The 16,358-nt window shown below is 38.2% G+C and overlaps 3 protein-coding genes across 12 annotated transcripts; 2 read left to right on the top strand and 1 right to left on the bottom strand.

Annotated features, from left to right (window-relative positions):
• Positions 1-123: 123 nt before the first annotated feature.
• Positions 124-6,753, bottom strand: LOC140780348 (protein DJ-1 homolog C). The gene is made up of 9 exons (XM_073125822.1): positions 6,522-6,753; positions 6,238-6,438; positions 5,570-5,719; positions 5,308-5,487; positions 3,885-3,962; positions 2,535-2,735; positions 1,656-1,793; positions 1,132-1,578; positions 124-756 (listed from the first exon to the last, which is right to left on the bottom strand). The coding sequence occupies exons 1-8, from the start codon at positions 6,666-6,668 to the stop codon at positions 1,366-1,368; spliced, it is 1,308 nt and encodes a 435-aa protein (XP_072981923.1). The 5' UTR covers positions 6,669-6,753; the 3' UTR covers positions 124-756; positions 1,132-1,365.
• An 865-nt stretch (positions 6,754-7,618) lies between these two features.
• Positions 7,619-9,237, top strand: LOC140795492 (putative mannan endo-1,4-beta-mannosidase 9). Its single transcript, XM_073148115.1, has 5 exons — positions 7,619-7,945; positions 8,019-8,213; positions 8,301-8,423; positions 8,527-8,729; positions 8,808-9,237. Exons 1-5 carry the CDS (start codon positions 7,619-7,621, stop codon positions 9,235-9,237), a joined length of 1,278 nt encoding a protein of 425 aa, XP_073004216.1.
• A 1,002-nt stretch (positions 9,238-10,239) lies between these two features.
• On the top strand, positions 10,240-16,238 carry LOC140789372 (bZIP transcription factor 46). Of its 10 annotated transcripts, none has more exons than XR_012109167.1 (6): positions 10,243-10,338; positions 10,648-11,671; positions 11,891-11,962; positions 12,899-13,016; positions 13,105-13,134; positions 16,033-16,238. XR_012109167.1 is itself a non-coding variant. In XM_073139053.1 (5 exons), exons 2-5 carry the CDS (start codon positions 10,706-10,708, stop codon positions 16,105-16,107), a joined length of 1,143 nt encoding a protein of 380 aa, XP_072995154.1. In that variant the 5' UTR covers positions 10,240-10,342; positions 10,563-10,705; the 3' UTR covers positions 16,108-16,238. The 10 variants fall into 10 exon arrangements, 5 of the variants coding, with proteins under 5 accessions (XP_072995154.1, XP_072995162.1, XP_072995179.1 ...); XR_012109168.1 differs by having other exon boundaries at positions 10,243-10,342; XR_012109169.1 differs by having other exon boundaries at positions 10,281-10,329.
• The last annotated feature ends 120 nt before the right edge of the window (positions 16,239-16,358 follow it).

The raw sequence follows: 16,358 nt of genomic DNA, 5'->3' as shown, positions 1-16,358 counted from the left end.
TAAGGTTTGAGCCACAAATTTCCTACGGATGCCACATTTAGTACAGCAAGCAATCAACTGCAAAGACTTACCTCGAATTCCAAACATGACGCCGTACAAAGAAATAAAAGAAACCCAATGGCATACTCGGTATAAATTATCATTCTCTGTTCTTATCATTATCAAAAATCCCCTTAATTCTGTAGTATCACTTAACCATCAGCAGCTTATTACAATTACAAGATATCAACACGAACGATAGCTGCAACAAGGAGCAGGTCCTTGATCATGACAAGCGTTTAAGTGCATGCCAGCAATGGTTGAATGGGGCTCGGAATATTTCAACTCTCGATGCTGCTATAGACCAAGCAAATAAAAGAATATACTCCAGTCTTTTGCAGAAGCCAGAAAGGGCCGGCACCTTTCTGCAGGTGACAAGGATACCTAGCTTTTCGATCTAACAGCGCATCATCAAATACTCTTGACGGACTTAAACCAAAAATCTATACACGACTAGCATTGATTATAAATATCCAGAAAGTCCAAAATCTTTGATGGAGATTAAACCTCTCCAGTGACAACATATAGCTCGAAAACTTGAAATCATCTGGTCATCCGGAAAAAGTTGAGAATCCTGCATTGAACAGCGTGAGGGTCCCTTTCTATTTTGACAGTAATAGACATTTGTAGAGTGAAATGGGATGAATAGAAATGAGGCATCCAGTCTTTTGATGGAGAGAATAAATTTGGATCCCCAAGAAATGGCACGTGAACCCCCTGCAAGAACAGAAAGTTGTCATAAAGCCAGACTTAACTTGGTATGCAAAGGTATAATAAAACAAATAAAAGCAACAGAGTGCGTACGGAAGTAATTATTTCCATTATAAATACTTGCAATCTTGTTGCGGTTTCATCGAAGACTAAACAAGATACAAGATGCATAGACATAATGATGCAAATTGGATCAACATGCTAATTCTTGTTTGCAAATTGACAAGATCAACAACTAAATTCCTGGCATTAAAACAAACTTCTGTCAAAATATTCTAAATGCCAGGAGGTACAATACATTATTGAACCAAGTGTATATCTGCTAGAACTGAAACTACAAGAAAAAAAAGATAAGGAAAAGTTGAAAATCTACCAAGTTACCTGTGTTACAAGTAGTCGTAGACCCACAGACTGATGAGCTTAGACAATATCAAGCTGTGTAATGTCAAACATAACTGTAGTTGTATGCCCAGGAGATGCTAATGAAGAATGATTCTGAGTTAAGAGAACTTTGTCAGCAGTCTGAAACACAAAGTCATCATCCCAAGTATGTAGCGGTGTTACACTGAATCTGCTTTTACATATTTTTTTCCTAACATCGATAAGTTTGGGCTTTCAGAATTTTGGGTACTGAAAAACAATCCCTTCTGCTACACTTCTTGCTCGTGAATGGCCAAACAATTTTCTGACAATAGCCAGGGACAAGTCCATCACACTTCCAAGGCCCCTTCCAGTAATGAGGTTTCCATCAATTACTACTCCAGTTCCATCAGCAACTTGACAAGTGAGATCACCGATAACAGCAGGATGAGCTGTGGCTACTTTATCCTATTTAGCATAATAATGATATCACTATTTGCTACAGGCACTAGGACTTGTTATATTTAAGCACTTGAAACGGTCACCTTTAGCAAACCTTGCTTCTGCAAGATAGCTGGAGAAGAGCAGATCCCACCATATATCCTCCCTGCTTCTTTTTGTTCTTTGAGTAACTTCTTTAGAATTCTTGACTTCTGCAAACGTGCAGCTCCAGCACCTCCTCCCTGTAATGTTTTACGCCCATATGAAACATATAAGTTTTATAATTATGTCAAGTGTTCAAGGGTAAATAAGTCAACAGGAACAGTGATCCTCTATATTAGCAAGGAAAAGATGATCTATTGTCTTCAACATATGCTTCTAAAAGTTATTCCATATCAGTGTAATATTATATCAGCCGAAGTCAAGGTTCAGATTCTGGATATATGGGGATGAATAATATGTGTGAGTAAATACTCATAGGAGATGTTAACTTCTTTCAACCTTGTGCATAAAGGAGGAGAAGAATAATATATACTGTCTGATGTCTACAATTCATGATCTTTGATCTCCAAACTTTCAGAAACACTAAAGCAGAGTAACTTGAAACCATGATTTAAGATAAATTTGCTAATCATGGAAAGATAAACCAAACCAACAAGCATTGCGTAAAAGCAAATCTGTGCATGCATTGCACAAGGGATAATAACACGTTTTATTGAGTCCATACATAAAAGCATATTCAAATTTCAAACTACTTTATGATTAAAAGGCATGCATGGTGTTCATTAACAAAAGATTAAATATTAGAAGCATATCTATGTAGCTTATAAACATATGAATGACGAAAGTTTTGGCAATCAACAAGTAAAGGATGAATGAAGCTATTTGGTTCAATTTAACGAGTATTGAGACTGCAGAAAATAACAAAAAGGAGATCCTTATGCTTCAGTAACCAGGAAAAGAGAAAATGGCAAATATCGTACAGGAAGAATGATGAGGTCATATGTTGATTTAGATGCATCAGAAATGGACTTGTCTGCAATAAGCTTTGTATTTTGAGATCCAACAAACTGTGTGGATTTTTCAACTGATGCAATCACAACATTCACTTTTGCTCGCCTTAATATGTCCACCAACATTACCACTTCCATCTCTTCTGACCCATGTGCCACTGGAACAAGAACCTGTTCAGTGGACGCAAATAATAAATGGCAATCACAGATTAAATTCACTAATTCCAGAGAAACAAGTTGTTTCTTATCAAGATGACATATCCATATTATTTTGACTGTAGAAAAGCACATATGATTATTTTATTCTATCTACTATGAGGTAGATGTTTCAGTGATTAAATTTCCGACATTTCCAGTTACAAGTTCACACAGAATTATAAAGGAAATCCTGAAAATCTGATTGGGAGCATGGATATGACAAGAAATAAATATATTTCTAACTAACACATTAGTATATTTTAGTTGCTGGGAGGTGTGGACATTGCACCTGTTGAAGAAATAATTTACAAAATTTGTTTAAAATATTTTGGGCATGTCTAATGTACAAGTATAAAAGAATGCAGGATTGATCCAAGCTGAAATTGCCACAAGAGAAAGAAGAGAGCAGAAGGAATTGGATGGAAACAGTGGAATATTTGAAAGAGCTCTGATTATGGAGAAAAGTAGCCCTAACAGAGCTGGCATATTGAATGAAGTTCCAACAAAAAATAAATGGGGAATAAGGCTTTCACATAACTGCCATATGCATTCTCTGAAATGCTAATTCTTGCTGTTTGCTAGAAAATCTTTACCAGAATCCTTTAATGTATAGTAACTGACAAATCATCTCTAATTTACTTATCAAAGATAATTGATCAGAAAATTTATATTTTTGGTAAATTGATCAAAATAATCATCCAAATAAAGTATCTGAAAGTAATACTTCCCGGTCATGCTTTCCATGATCTACGAGGCTATGAGACTTATATCTTCATTTTACTTCATCCTGAAATTGCATACAAAATCTAGACCTCCATCTTTTAAACCTTGATTTCCAGTAGTTTTCCACATCTTTATGATGGTTCACAGTAGCTCTCTCAGGAGTTATTCTTTTCCCCTTGATCTTACAAGAATATGAAAGAACACTAAACACAGCCATTCAGGATCAGAATTTTTGCATCAAAACTTAAGCCATTAATTTCATTTTTAACTCTGTTTCCATTAACATTTCTTTTACCTGGTTTTGCATTACTATGCACAAGATATATAACAATGCTTCAATAACTGTAACTGTGACAACAACAATGTTTACAAATTTAGTGCAAGGGATGAAGCACTTACATGAGGCGTGTGATGAAAAGACCAGTCAACTTTGTTGAATTCCTCACTTCTTTGATGAACACCATCAATTTGCATCAGCTATGCCACAAGTAAAGAATGATGAGCTATTAGTGTTTCAGCTATGTAAGGTATCGTTTAAACCACTTGGTAATTATAAGTTTATAACTAAAAGACTTAAAAGTTAGGAACATAAGAACTCACTGATTATACAAAAGCATGAAATGCTAGAATACTTAAAAAAGTTAAACAATAAACCAACAAGCATTAAATGCTAGAATACTTAAAAAGCGGCCACGGAATGACGGGTGGTCACTCCACTGCATAACATCAAAGACGAAAGGCGGATGCCAAAGCATTCTAATTTAATAATTATATATGATATATAAATATACTAATATAGTATATAAATTTTTTTTAATAATAGTTTATCTTTATAATAACAAAAAATCATAAAATAACATATATATGTATGTATGTATGTATGTATGTATGTATGTATGTATGTATAGAGAGAGAGAGAGCATAACAACTAAGTGAGAGGTGGCACTTACCTACTCATTAGTACATTGGGTTCCCAACGTAGAGAAAGAGAAGAACAAAGGAGAAAAAAGAAAAAGAGAAATAGAAGCAAAAGAAGAGAAGGAAGAGAAAAATGAGAAGGATGCATGTGTCTCTCTCTCTCTCTCTCTCGTTAGCTTAAGACTGGCACGTGGCCCCTCCTGTCTTGTGCTAGCAGCATTGAAGGTTTATGTGGCGGCCAGTGCACTGCCCCACTAAGGGTGCTACCAAAAACGCTTTCCAAAACCATGATTATTTTCTAGCAATCATACTTGATACTTATACAAGAATCAAAGTAATTCATAAGTCAATCACCCAATATGAGTGAGAAAAAAGAATCCCTCTTGAGCTATCAAGATGAGCATCTTCTGAACCTATCTAAACTGAAAATTGTGAAATTTAATATGGGATAGAAGCATTGTAATTATCTAATATATACTCACCAATTAGATAGCCATAAGAAAAAAGATGCCAATGAAAGAAATTAAGCTTTAAAAATAGTGTAAGGTGTTAACCCTTTGTCACAGTAAAAACTATGTAAGTTGCAAGACTTTATTGTTCACAAACTTTTGCCAAGTAATTAATCAAACCTGTGGCCAGGTGTTACCATTAGGACATGAGGAATTATATAGGTACGAGTTTTGTTAATGACCTTTCAAAGTATTGTTAGATCCTAGGTAGTTAGGTTCCAAGAGTTTGTATATTTACCAATAGGATAGTACTTGAACATGCTTCAAAACACAGGCAGTGGATTAGTGGCATAAAGACCTACAAAAAGCTAATTGCTGGAAAAATCATAAGTTTCCTCAACGGAGATAGAAGTAATATAAGTAATAAGAATGAGGGTAGTGTTACAAGAACAAACCAACATTCTTCCAATATCTTCAGCTACACTGCACCCAAACAATTGCTCGACAAAAGCCAAAGCAAATTGAAAAGTTGTCCCAGGACCACGACTTGTTGTGAGCTCTCCTGAAACCTGGATGTTTGATTTAACTGCTCGGAAAGTAGGGATCTTGTCCATAAAGGCCGGATGACAAGTAATCTTGCAATGAAAATTGTATATTAGCATCTAAAGATAGGTGCACAAAGAGTAAGACATCCTTGTGATTTAATTGTCAATTAACCTGTTTTCTCCTGTGTAAACCCCAGGGCATAAGAACAACAGCAGGAGCAGCACATATAGCACCATACAACCTTTTCCCCTCTGCTTGCTTGACTGTCATCTTTCGAAGGATTTCACAATCTCTCAACCGCACAGAACCTGGCATACCTCCCTGAATGTATAACAGGTGCAATGATGAGGAACATGAAGAATAATCGATATTTATATCTAGTTAGAGGACTGAAGGCACAAATGAAACACTTCTAGAGAAATTTAACTCGACTTAAAAGAAACAGAGGAACAAATAGTATTTCTCTTAGGTTGAAAAAAGAAGAAGCGCATGGTACTTTATCCAGTTGTTCATTCGGAGAAAACAATTGGATAAGGGACAAAACTGAAAGTTGACCAACATTACCACAATCCTTCCACTCACCAACACATCAAAACTTACTTCTTCCAAGAACAACACTGTAAGCTAACAAGACGTTATATATATATACCCGAATAGCTCTGCAAATATGTTGTGGAAGGTAAACTATACAAAATTCAAATACCATCAAAATTCTAAACCACATAAAAAGATCTCCGAGACAATCTCAAGCATGATTCTGTCGACAGATTGGCACATACATACCGATGGTTAAATAATTAACAGAAGCCAACCATTGCTTCTTTTGTATCAGAACTTACTGGAAGAGCAACGAGATCAAACATCTCATCGGCACAAGCGGCGATGCAAGTGTCCGCCACCAACCTGGTGCCCGATGAGGCCTCCACCACGAGATCCTTCTCAACCGAGGCAAGAAGCACGTCTGCCCCAGCCCGGCGAAGGACGTCCACGAGGATTACGGCCTCCATCTCCTCCGTGCCCATGCCGATGGGAACAAGAACCTTCACGAGGATAAAAAAGAAGAGGACCTAGGGTTATGGTTCCGCGTCGAGAATAAGAAAGGGGAAGAGAGGAAGAGGAGGACCTTTTTCTTAGGAGGAGGGGGAGAAGAGGGATTCGTCACGGAGATTAACGGGGCCGGTGACGTCACCGAGCGCGCGAGGGTGGACGAAGGCCTCGGAGCTCGAGAAATGGTGCAGTAATTTAATGGATATAGCGCCATGGCGGCCATTGTTGCAGTGGAACGGTGAGGAGTGCGGAGATATGATAGAACTGGACGAGAGTGTCGAGAACCGAAGGGAAAATGAAGTGTAAGTGGGTACGAATGAAGCCGAAACCGATCCGTACCCGGTAAATAGACGGGTCAGAGACTCGGAGGTTAGGAGGATCAATTCGAGTCAGTTTGACCAAGCATGGCCTGGTCAACAGACACTGTGATCGAATATGTGCGGAAAATTTTATGAATGGGCAATAATACACGTCAGCAATTCACATATTCTAGCGTTAATCCAGACCCAAGTGGACCAGTGGCTCATGATCAAGCTTAGGCGAGGGTAAAAAGTCTCTCCAACCTACTTACTAGTACTCGACTACTTGCACGTAAAAGCCATTACCATCCAAACCAGAAGCTGACGTTGAACTTTATCACCCAATGTCGATAACTCATGGATAAGACTAGTTTCTGCGAACCCAAGCCAGTAGGCTCAAACTAACTGTTAATTAAAGCTAGCTGTGAGAAACCAAAATACCCAAGGCTTGGAAAGCATCATATATATATATATATATATATATATATATAACTAATAGTTCTTCAACTTCCATAACGGATCTATTGGATGGACATGACTTGGAACAATAAGAGTCATCTGCAATTTTAGCTAAGTCCGTTGCGCGTTCTAATCTATGTTTGTGACGTTTGATAGGCTTGCTTCCTCGTCCACCTAACGGCCTACCCAAATCTCCACGCATGGCATCTCTCTCTCTCTCTCTCTCTCTCTGTGTGTGTTTGTGTGCTGAGTATGATCTATTCCACGTAGACTATCGATCCAGTAATTAATCACTTCGTAACGGACCTTTGTTGGCTTGCATGGCTTAGAGTTCTATATAAACCTCTTCGACATGCCTCAGTCGACATTACTACATCTCAGTTCTTAAGTCTTCTTCCTATCTTTGTTTCCAAAGATGAAGGGAAAACAACTCTTCTGGAGCTTAGCTTTCCTCGCACTGCTTGCTTTCCAGCATTGCAATGCTCGTAATGGGGATGCGCGCTTCGTTAGAACCAGCGGGACTCGTTTCGTGATGAACGGCCGTCCGTTCTACTCGAACGGGTTCAATGCATACTGGTTAATGTACATGGCTTCAGACCCCAATGATAGGAGTAAGGTGTCTACTACTCTTCAAGAAGCAGCTAATCTTGGGGTCACGGTGATCAGAACTTGGGCTTTCAGTGATGGAGGTTACAGGCCCTTGCAGTACTCTCTTGGCTCATATAATGAGGACATGTTCAAGGTGTGTGTATATATATATATTCGATATATGCATTGTTTTTCTATATCCATGTTCATAGAACTTTTCATTTCAGGGTCTAGACTTCGTGATCTCTGAAGCCAAGAAGCACGGGATATACCTTATACTGAGTTTAGTTAACAACTGGAGTGGGTTTGGAGGGAAGGGTCAGTATGTGCAGTGGGCAAGGGATAGGAGCCAGTACTTGAACTCTGAGGACGACTTCTTTAGAAATGATGCTGTCAAGGGATACTACAAGAATCATATCACGGTATACTAAAAGAGTGGACAGCTAGCTTCTTGTATGAACTTTTGGTCTATTTCTATCATGCTTATGTATTTTAGCTATTTGAACCAGGCTATTCTTACGAGGGTTAACACGATAACTGGGGTAACATACAAGGACGATCCGACCATCTTTTCATGGGAGCTTATGAATGAGCCTCGTTGCCAAAGTGACCTCTCCGGCCAAACACTGCAGGTTGATTGCAATACAAAATTCACGTAGTACACATAGATATGTTCATCTTGCTCAACCAAACTAGCATTCTTGAAAGCATGTAACCCTTGGTTAATTTAAATAGGCTTGGATCAAAGAGATGGCTGCTCATGTCAAGTCCATCGACAACAATCACATGCTCGAGATCGGTCTCGAAGGATTCTACGGCGAATCGATGCCTGACCGGAAGCAGTTCAACCCCGGCTATGAGGTTGGCACAGACTTCATTGCCAACAACCAGATTCCTGGGATTGATTTCGCTACCATTCATGCATACCCTGATCAATGGTAATAAAGTCCTAAGGAAGCTTTTCCCTGATCAATTGTAACTTATAAAACTAATCTTATATATTTGCTCATATGTAGGGTCTCAGGATCAAGTGACCAGGCCCAAGTTGCCTTCGTCAAGAGCTGGATACAATCCCACACCCAAGACGCCGCCACTGTCCTCCGCAAACCGCTCATGCTCACGGAGTTCGGCAAATCGTCGAAGTCTTATGGATATAACGTCGGCATGAGAGACTCCTACTTCGATACAGTTTACGACGCAATCTATGAGTCGGCGAGAGCCGGTGGTCCCTGCGCCGGTGCACTATTCTGGCATGTAATGGCTCAAGGAATGGAGAGCTGGAGTGATGGATACGAGGTTGTATTCTCGCAGAGCCCCTCCACGACTAGAGTAATCTCACAGCAATCCAGTAGGATATCTAGCCTCAATGTGCCTTACAAATTTGAAAGGATTTCTCATGCGAGGAAGTTGAAGTTTGCTGAAGAGGAGTTCGACGAGGACGCCTGATTGCTGAAGTTGTCATACAGTGGTTGACAAGCTACAACTACTTCTTAATTATATGGATACGAGTTGGTTTCATCCAACACATTTGAAATAAATCTCAAGGAAATAAATTAATTTCAGTAAGAAAAATATCAAAACAAACGGTTTACCATCAAAAGCTATTTCTCACCCCATACTAAAAGGGAGATTATAAAGAGGAGTTATAAGAAGCACTGACCACAGAATTGGGCTGATAGTATGACAACGAAGTATAAAAATTCCAATCCTAATCTGACACTATAATAGTCAGTGAGAACCTACTTGAACTACTTCTATTCTAGAGATCCTAATTATTCGCGCCAATTAATTACACATTAAATCATGGGAGATGATTGTGAATGTTTATCTCTTAGATTAAGCAACTAATAAATCGCTAGAAACAACTGGATGGCATTAAGCTAGATAAAGTCAATCATCTTAAAATCACAATAGGAGATATAGTTAAATTCAACTTTGATCATCTATCTTTACATATCAACCAACCGATTTTAGTTTGAATCAAACTTAAGCTATATACGCGGGATAAATTAGATTAGATTTAGAAATAAAGTGTATACATTGAACTGGCTATGGGACATAAAACTCTTTTGATGTTCATATTGTACTCCTAGATCAGTGGTTGGATCTAGATCTCTTCTTCAGGAAAAGTTTAGGTAGACTAATCCCAGACGTGAAAGCTCTAGTTGAATTTAATGAGAATACTTTTAGGAATTAAATCCTCGTTACCACCAAAAATTAATTAAATCAAAGAAGAAGAAGAAGAAGAAGAAGAAAAAACTCAAAGAGGCAAATCCGACCCTCCAGGAAAACTTTGTCGGAGCGTAAACGACGGCCGAGATGTCTCCATATATCATGCTGCCATTGGGTGGGTGGTCACATCACTTAGCTCTGCGTTCTGTGACACCGCCACGTTGCGCTCGGCCCGGCTCCGAGGCTTCATTAATCTACGTTCGCTTTATGAGATCCCTTGCCCTTTATATCAACCCCCCATTCCGTTGTTAGTCGACACCTGGCCTTCTCTTCCACGCTGCGATAAGAGTTGCGTCGCCAAACTAGGTACCAAAGGCAGGTCTCTCTCTTCCCTCCTAATTTTTATATCATAAAACAAATATCTCGTTTATTTTTATCTTATTAGGTTCTGCTTGAGATAAGTAAGATTAGCATGTTTTAATCACTTGGAAAAGAATTTAGCCGTTTCTATTTCGGGCAACCGAGATCTCCTAGATTTTAGTTCCGCTTCAACTCTTTTTAACTGCTCAAAACTGTTCTTTCTCGCTCCTGCGCTCCAGCATGTAGTGGAAAAGGAGTAGTTTGGTGGAAATTAAGCTTTTCGAAGGTTGATTTTCTCAGCCCTAAATTTTTGGTGCGATCCAGGTAGATTTGAGAGGAATTTTGGTTGTGGATTGATAATTTAGGGTTAGATTGATCAATTATGAACTCCAAAAGCATGGGATCGGACGGCAAGGAGGGCCGGCCGCCTGCTCTGGCGAGGCAAGGGTCGATCTACTCCTTAACGTTCGACGAGTTACAGAGCACGCTTGGTGGACCGGGGAAGGACTTTGGATCGATGAACATGGATGAGTTGCTCAAGAGCATATGGACGGCGGAGGAGAGCCAGGTGATGGCCTCGGCCCTCGGCAGTGACGCCGATGCCGGTGGGCTCCAGCGGCAGGGGTCGCTCACGCTGCCGCGGACTCTTAGCCAGAAGACTGTCGACGAGGTCTGGCGTGATCTCATTAGGGAAGGCGGACAGGCGCCGGCGACACCAGCGGCTGAAATCCAGCACCAGCGGCAGCCGGCTCTTGGAGAGATGACCCTTGAGGAGTTCTTGGTTAGGGCTGGAGTGGTCAGAGAGGATATGAATCAGTCGGTGGCGCCGAGGCCGATCAACAATAACAACGGTTCTAATAGTTTGTTTTACGGGAACTTCACAACGTCGAATGATACTAGTGGACTTGCTATTGGATTCAATCAGACCGGGCGGAGCGGTGGTAATGTGTTGGTGAATCCAATTAGTAATAGCTCGGCACTCAATTCACCAATAATGGCTACAGGACAGAGGAATTATGCTGCTCCGCTGCCTCTGGGGGGTAATAGGGGAGGAATTGTAGGAATTGGAGATCCGGCAATGAATGCAGGATTGATGCCAGGAGTGGTTGGTTTGGGGGGTGGTGGAGTGGCGACTGCAGCAATTGGTTCACCAGCTAATCAGATTTCTTCTGATGGTCTAGGGAAAGGGAATGGCGATCTGTCTTCATTGTCTCCGGTTCCATATGTGTTTAATGGAGGGTTGAGGGGAAGGAAGTCTGGTGGGGCTGTGGAGAAGGTTGTGGAGAGAAGGCAGAGGAGGATGATCAAGAACAGGGAGTCAGCTGCTAGATCGCGTGCTCGTAAGCAGGTGATCCTATTATTCTATCTTATTCTTAACTAGTTGCTACTTTTGAAATCTGTTACGTGATCTTGGTCACAATCTGATCGTGTGCCTTTGTTTCTTTTATAGTCTTAATCTTGTTTGCATGGTTCACTGGTGGTCTGCAAGAGTGTTAAGCATCCTCATGGAGAACCTTGTCTCATAGTTTCCTTTCCTGCTTATGATATTTATTTCAACTTTCGACAGGCTTATACTATGGAGTTAGAAGCTGAAGTAGCAAAACTCAAAGAGCAGAATGAAGAATTGCAGAAAAAACAGGTACTTTCATTTGTTTTATGTGTTATCTTGGTAGAACTGCATGCATGTCAAGTCGTGCATAAATTTCTTATTTATTTCTTCAATTTAATGAAATTGGATTGTGAGAATATTTATCATGTCCTTTTCTCTTGGGTAGGTATGCTTTGCATTTGTTTGTATATTAAACTCATGCCAAAATTTTAGGCTTGGAAAATCTTCTTTCTTGTTAGTGTGATATGCTCTGTTCTTCTTTCCACTCCTAAGTCTCTTTTGTGTATTTCATGAATTTGGAAGGCATGCAAAGTTTGCTGGTAATTAACGACTGACTTCTTGAAAGTTGTGGAGGGAAAAGAATAGATTGAAATGCTTGGACTCCCAAATTGGGGCATCTCTGTGTTGTTCTGCAACAAGTATTGATTTTATAGTTTCAGCAAGCAAATACGGCCAAACTTGTTTATGAATAGTTATGCTAGTAATTATCAATCCCTCAATTCCTTCTATTGATAAATTCCAGTAGGTTGAATGTAGATTGATCTCTGTATTGAAAAGATTTGGAAGCCTTCTTCCATTAGGTTCAAGATAGAAGAGTATATAACTATGAACTCTTATGTCCATATCTCGTACGTCTTAATTCTTGTATCTTGGATTACTGTATTAAGTCATTTATACTCAGAGAATTATTATCCCTATAAGTATTCTTCCATAAGCTTCAAGGTAAACACCAAACATGAAATGCAAATCTGGACAGAAAAATCAAACAAAGAAATTAGACTTTTTGAACCTTGCTGCAGGTGGCAATTGATGTTCTCATATGAATTTGCCATAATTATGCTCCCTTATGGACGCATATTACATTTCTCAAATAAAAATCAAGTGAAAAGACAAGATCATTGACAACATTGTAGTTATAGCTATGATCATAGATTACTTGACATATGATACTTTATTGTGATTCAGATGTGCTCAGTAATGCCATGGTTCTCCTATGGACTTAGACCTTCCTGCTAATTGGGAATTGTGGATGGCATCCGCTCTGAAGGATACCAATTCACATGCCATGATACTTACCAGAAATGTCTTGAGTCAATTGCACTGGTTCAATTTTTTTCATATTTGTATCTGGAGATTTTGGATATTCTCTAACATTTCTCCACAATGTGTAGGCTGAAATAATGGAGATGCAAAAGAACCAGGTAGATGTTTTTATTGTGTTAATGTAACAGATATATGTTATTTATGGATGTGCTTCATTCTTTTGTTACTATGTTCATGATATATTCTTACAAATGTTAAATTAGCAAGCTGTAATATAGCTCATTATTTTTATATTGTCTCTTGCATTGAGATATATTTGATTCTGTCATTAGCAAACAATTTCTTGATTTCCCGTAATGGAGTGGGCCCGATATCGGATAAGTTAACTTAGGAATGGTTGCACACTAATCTAACAATTCAGATAAACTCTTTTAATGAAATAAGTTGCTTGTAAGATAGAAATTCCCTTGATGAATTGTTTTAAGGAAATTGAGGATTGGAGTGTCTTCTGAAAATCTTAAATTTAGTTTTAAATGGAATTATTTGCTTGCTTTCCTAGGTTTGATTACTACACTGTTAAGCGTGCAATTAGTTTTTTCTAATGATTAAATGAAGCAGCTAAGCATTCCTTAGGTGTATCTTTTTAGTAATTGATTATTATTGTGGCAACTCTTAAGGGCTTTAAGGGGATATTGGGTTCCAAAAGTGTTCTATTTCTGTGATTAATTGGCGCAAATGCGTAAAATATGCAATTGAGGGAGAAAGTTTACAGATTGAGTACCCAAGATTAAGAAAGGATAATAAATAAAGTGCCCGCTGTTTGCCAGCGCATTTTAAATGAAGCCAATTATATTTAGAAATGATTCAGAAGTAGCAGACTTTGGGTTTCTGCTCCATGTTTCCCTTAAAGACTTCCAAGACCACAGACAGACCGATGAAGACATTCAGCTATTGAAAGGAAAAGTTAATAGCTACTCTATTAGCAATCCTTCAATTGGTTCCGTGCATCATTTGTCAATTGTTTCTTTGTAGTAGTAGCAGCATATGTTATGCAAAATCTCTATTTCACTCTGATATGTTTTTTTTTTCACTACTTACGATCACAAAAAATCAATTTATTTGCTGGATATCTAAATAAACTAATTCATGCATATACTGTGTTGTTATGACACCCTTAAAATCATAGACAGAATCCTTGATAGCTTGACGGTTGCCCAGAATTATTTCCTCAAGGTTAGGTAAAATTTTATAACCACCGAAATGATAATTACGTGTCGGTATAATTGCAACCACAAAGCATATTAGCTCAAGGGGTAGCTTATAAACTAAAAAAGAGGACCCTTATAGTTGTGACTGCTGTATATGTGCTTATCTAGCTGTGCATGATACCTTTGTGGCCTTACCATGATATTTATAAGATGCCATGAGCACACTATTAATGACATATAAACAAAAGATTGAATCTTATTAGATTATTTAGATGCATTTATCATCTCGTTGTATATGATATTTTATATATAACAAGCATATGGAGGCAACTAAATAAAGAGAGGATAGAGTTAGACTACAAACTTTTTCATATTTGAAATTTCGATATCTCTTTGTGTGTGTGTGTATACAAACTTCATATTTTAATTTTTGATAAATTTTAGTATTTTACAACCTTTTTAGCCATCGAATGCAGTTTTGCATGATCTTTAGAAGATTTTGGAGATAACCTAAAAGAGTGTTTTCCTTGTGTTGGGCATAAATACTCTGTTGTGTACTCAGAATTTAGAAATAAGTATGTGTATGAATGAGGCACATGTTTCGTCACGTCTTTCTTGTACGATTTCCTTTTTTCTTCTTTTTCAAATTTCTGTATAGACTGAATATCTTAGTGGATGTATATTTAGGCTGATATATTCACCCGACCAGTCACAGACATATCCAACAGGATGTATAGGTGCTTAGATGTATATTCCTTAACATTTTAGATGCATATGTACAGTCACAAATTTATTGGTGCAGCTATGAACTTATGATAATGACCATACCTAGATACTATCAATTTCCAAATTGGAAAATGTATGTCGTTTTAAAATTTAATAGCTAGCTTTGGATTTTTTTTATGCAGTAACATTTTCGACTTTATATATTGGTATATGGTGTTCTTTTAGTTATCCAAAACAGCATAATTTAACTTTTCTGAGAAACTGACCCCATTGGTGAGGTGCTATAACATTTGTTTACCTATTCAAATGCTGTACAGTGCCTTATTAGAATTAGTATGGTAGCAGCCTTATCTCTAGATACTTGACGTATATATAATATAGTCACACATTGGTTATTACCCTTTTCACATGTTTATCTCTACAACTATCTATGCTGTCAATGGTAGTATTATATCTGCTAGAAGTTTGTCTTTCTTTATATGTTTATCTCAGAGGCATTTTTAGGAACAGAATGTTTACATATGTTGTGAAACACACACCTTCCTAGGATTAGGTCGATCAAATACGAATATAAAAGTTACTGTGTCCTAGTTAATGCATTTGCATAATCGATGGCCTTAAAATAGCCAAACCAGTAGCACAACCAGATACTTGTCAGCAGATAAAATGAAAATTGAGAATGTCAAGATTTTCACCTAGGAAAATCCACGAGAACATCTTCCGTGTGAATTGGTCCGCTTAATATAGGCATTTTTATGTATAGATTTATAGTAGTTGTACTTGCATAAGTTATACTAAAAGGAGAACATCTACAGAAGATGGAATGAAATAATGTGCTGCTCAAAGTTTCGAAGATAAGAACTCAAAGTGTAGCAGGTTAGGTTGAAACATGATTAAATAATAATACAAGTCCCTGAATTTGGAATTGTATTGGTAACTCAGTGGGATATTTTTGTGACTAATGATGCAACTCTATCTTTAGCTACTTCATCTGTTTCGATTTTTTTGAGTATATGTATTGTTATCTCATTCTCAAGCATATTTGTGAATCGGTAACAGTGGATTTTCAGTAGCTGCAAATAATATAATGCCTTGAGTGATAATCAATTGTGTTGCCAACAGGTCTTGGAGATGATTAATCAGCAGCGTGGACCAAAGAAACTGTGCTTGCGAAGGACACAAACTGGCCCCTGGTAAAATGAGGCGTGAACATGGGAACTTGACATGATATAGCATATTTACATTGGATGATAGCTGTGTATATAATAGGGAATTTCTGTCTCTGTTGTAAATTATTAATCAACAGAGTTATCTTGTGGAGTTGAGCATCTGTAGGTGTCCTATTCGGCTTGTCTCTGGATTATCTCTTTTGGGTCCTGGACCGAGAACTTTGCGCTGTTTTGCCTGTTCAGGGTTTGTTCTGTTTATGCTCATTCCCATGGGCGATA

This window comes from Typha latifolia, chromosome 1, assembly GCF_019914945.1.
Source record: "Typha latifolia isolate L0001 chromosome 1, TyphaL0001v2, whole genome shotgun sequence".
Classification (NCBI taxonomy): Eukaryota; Viridiplantae; Streptophyta; class Magnoliopsida; order Poales; family Typhaceae; genus Typha; species Typha latifolia.
The sequence above is the reverse complement of the archived record's forward strand: the minus strand, read 5'-3'. Positions and strand labels throughout refer to the sequence as shown.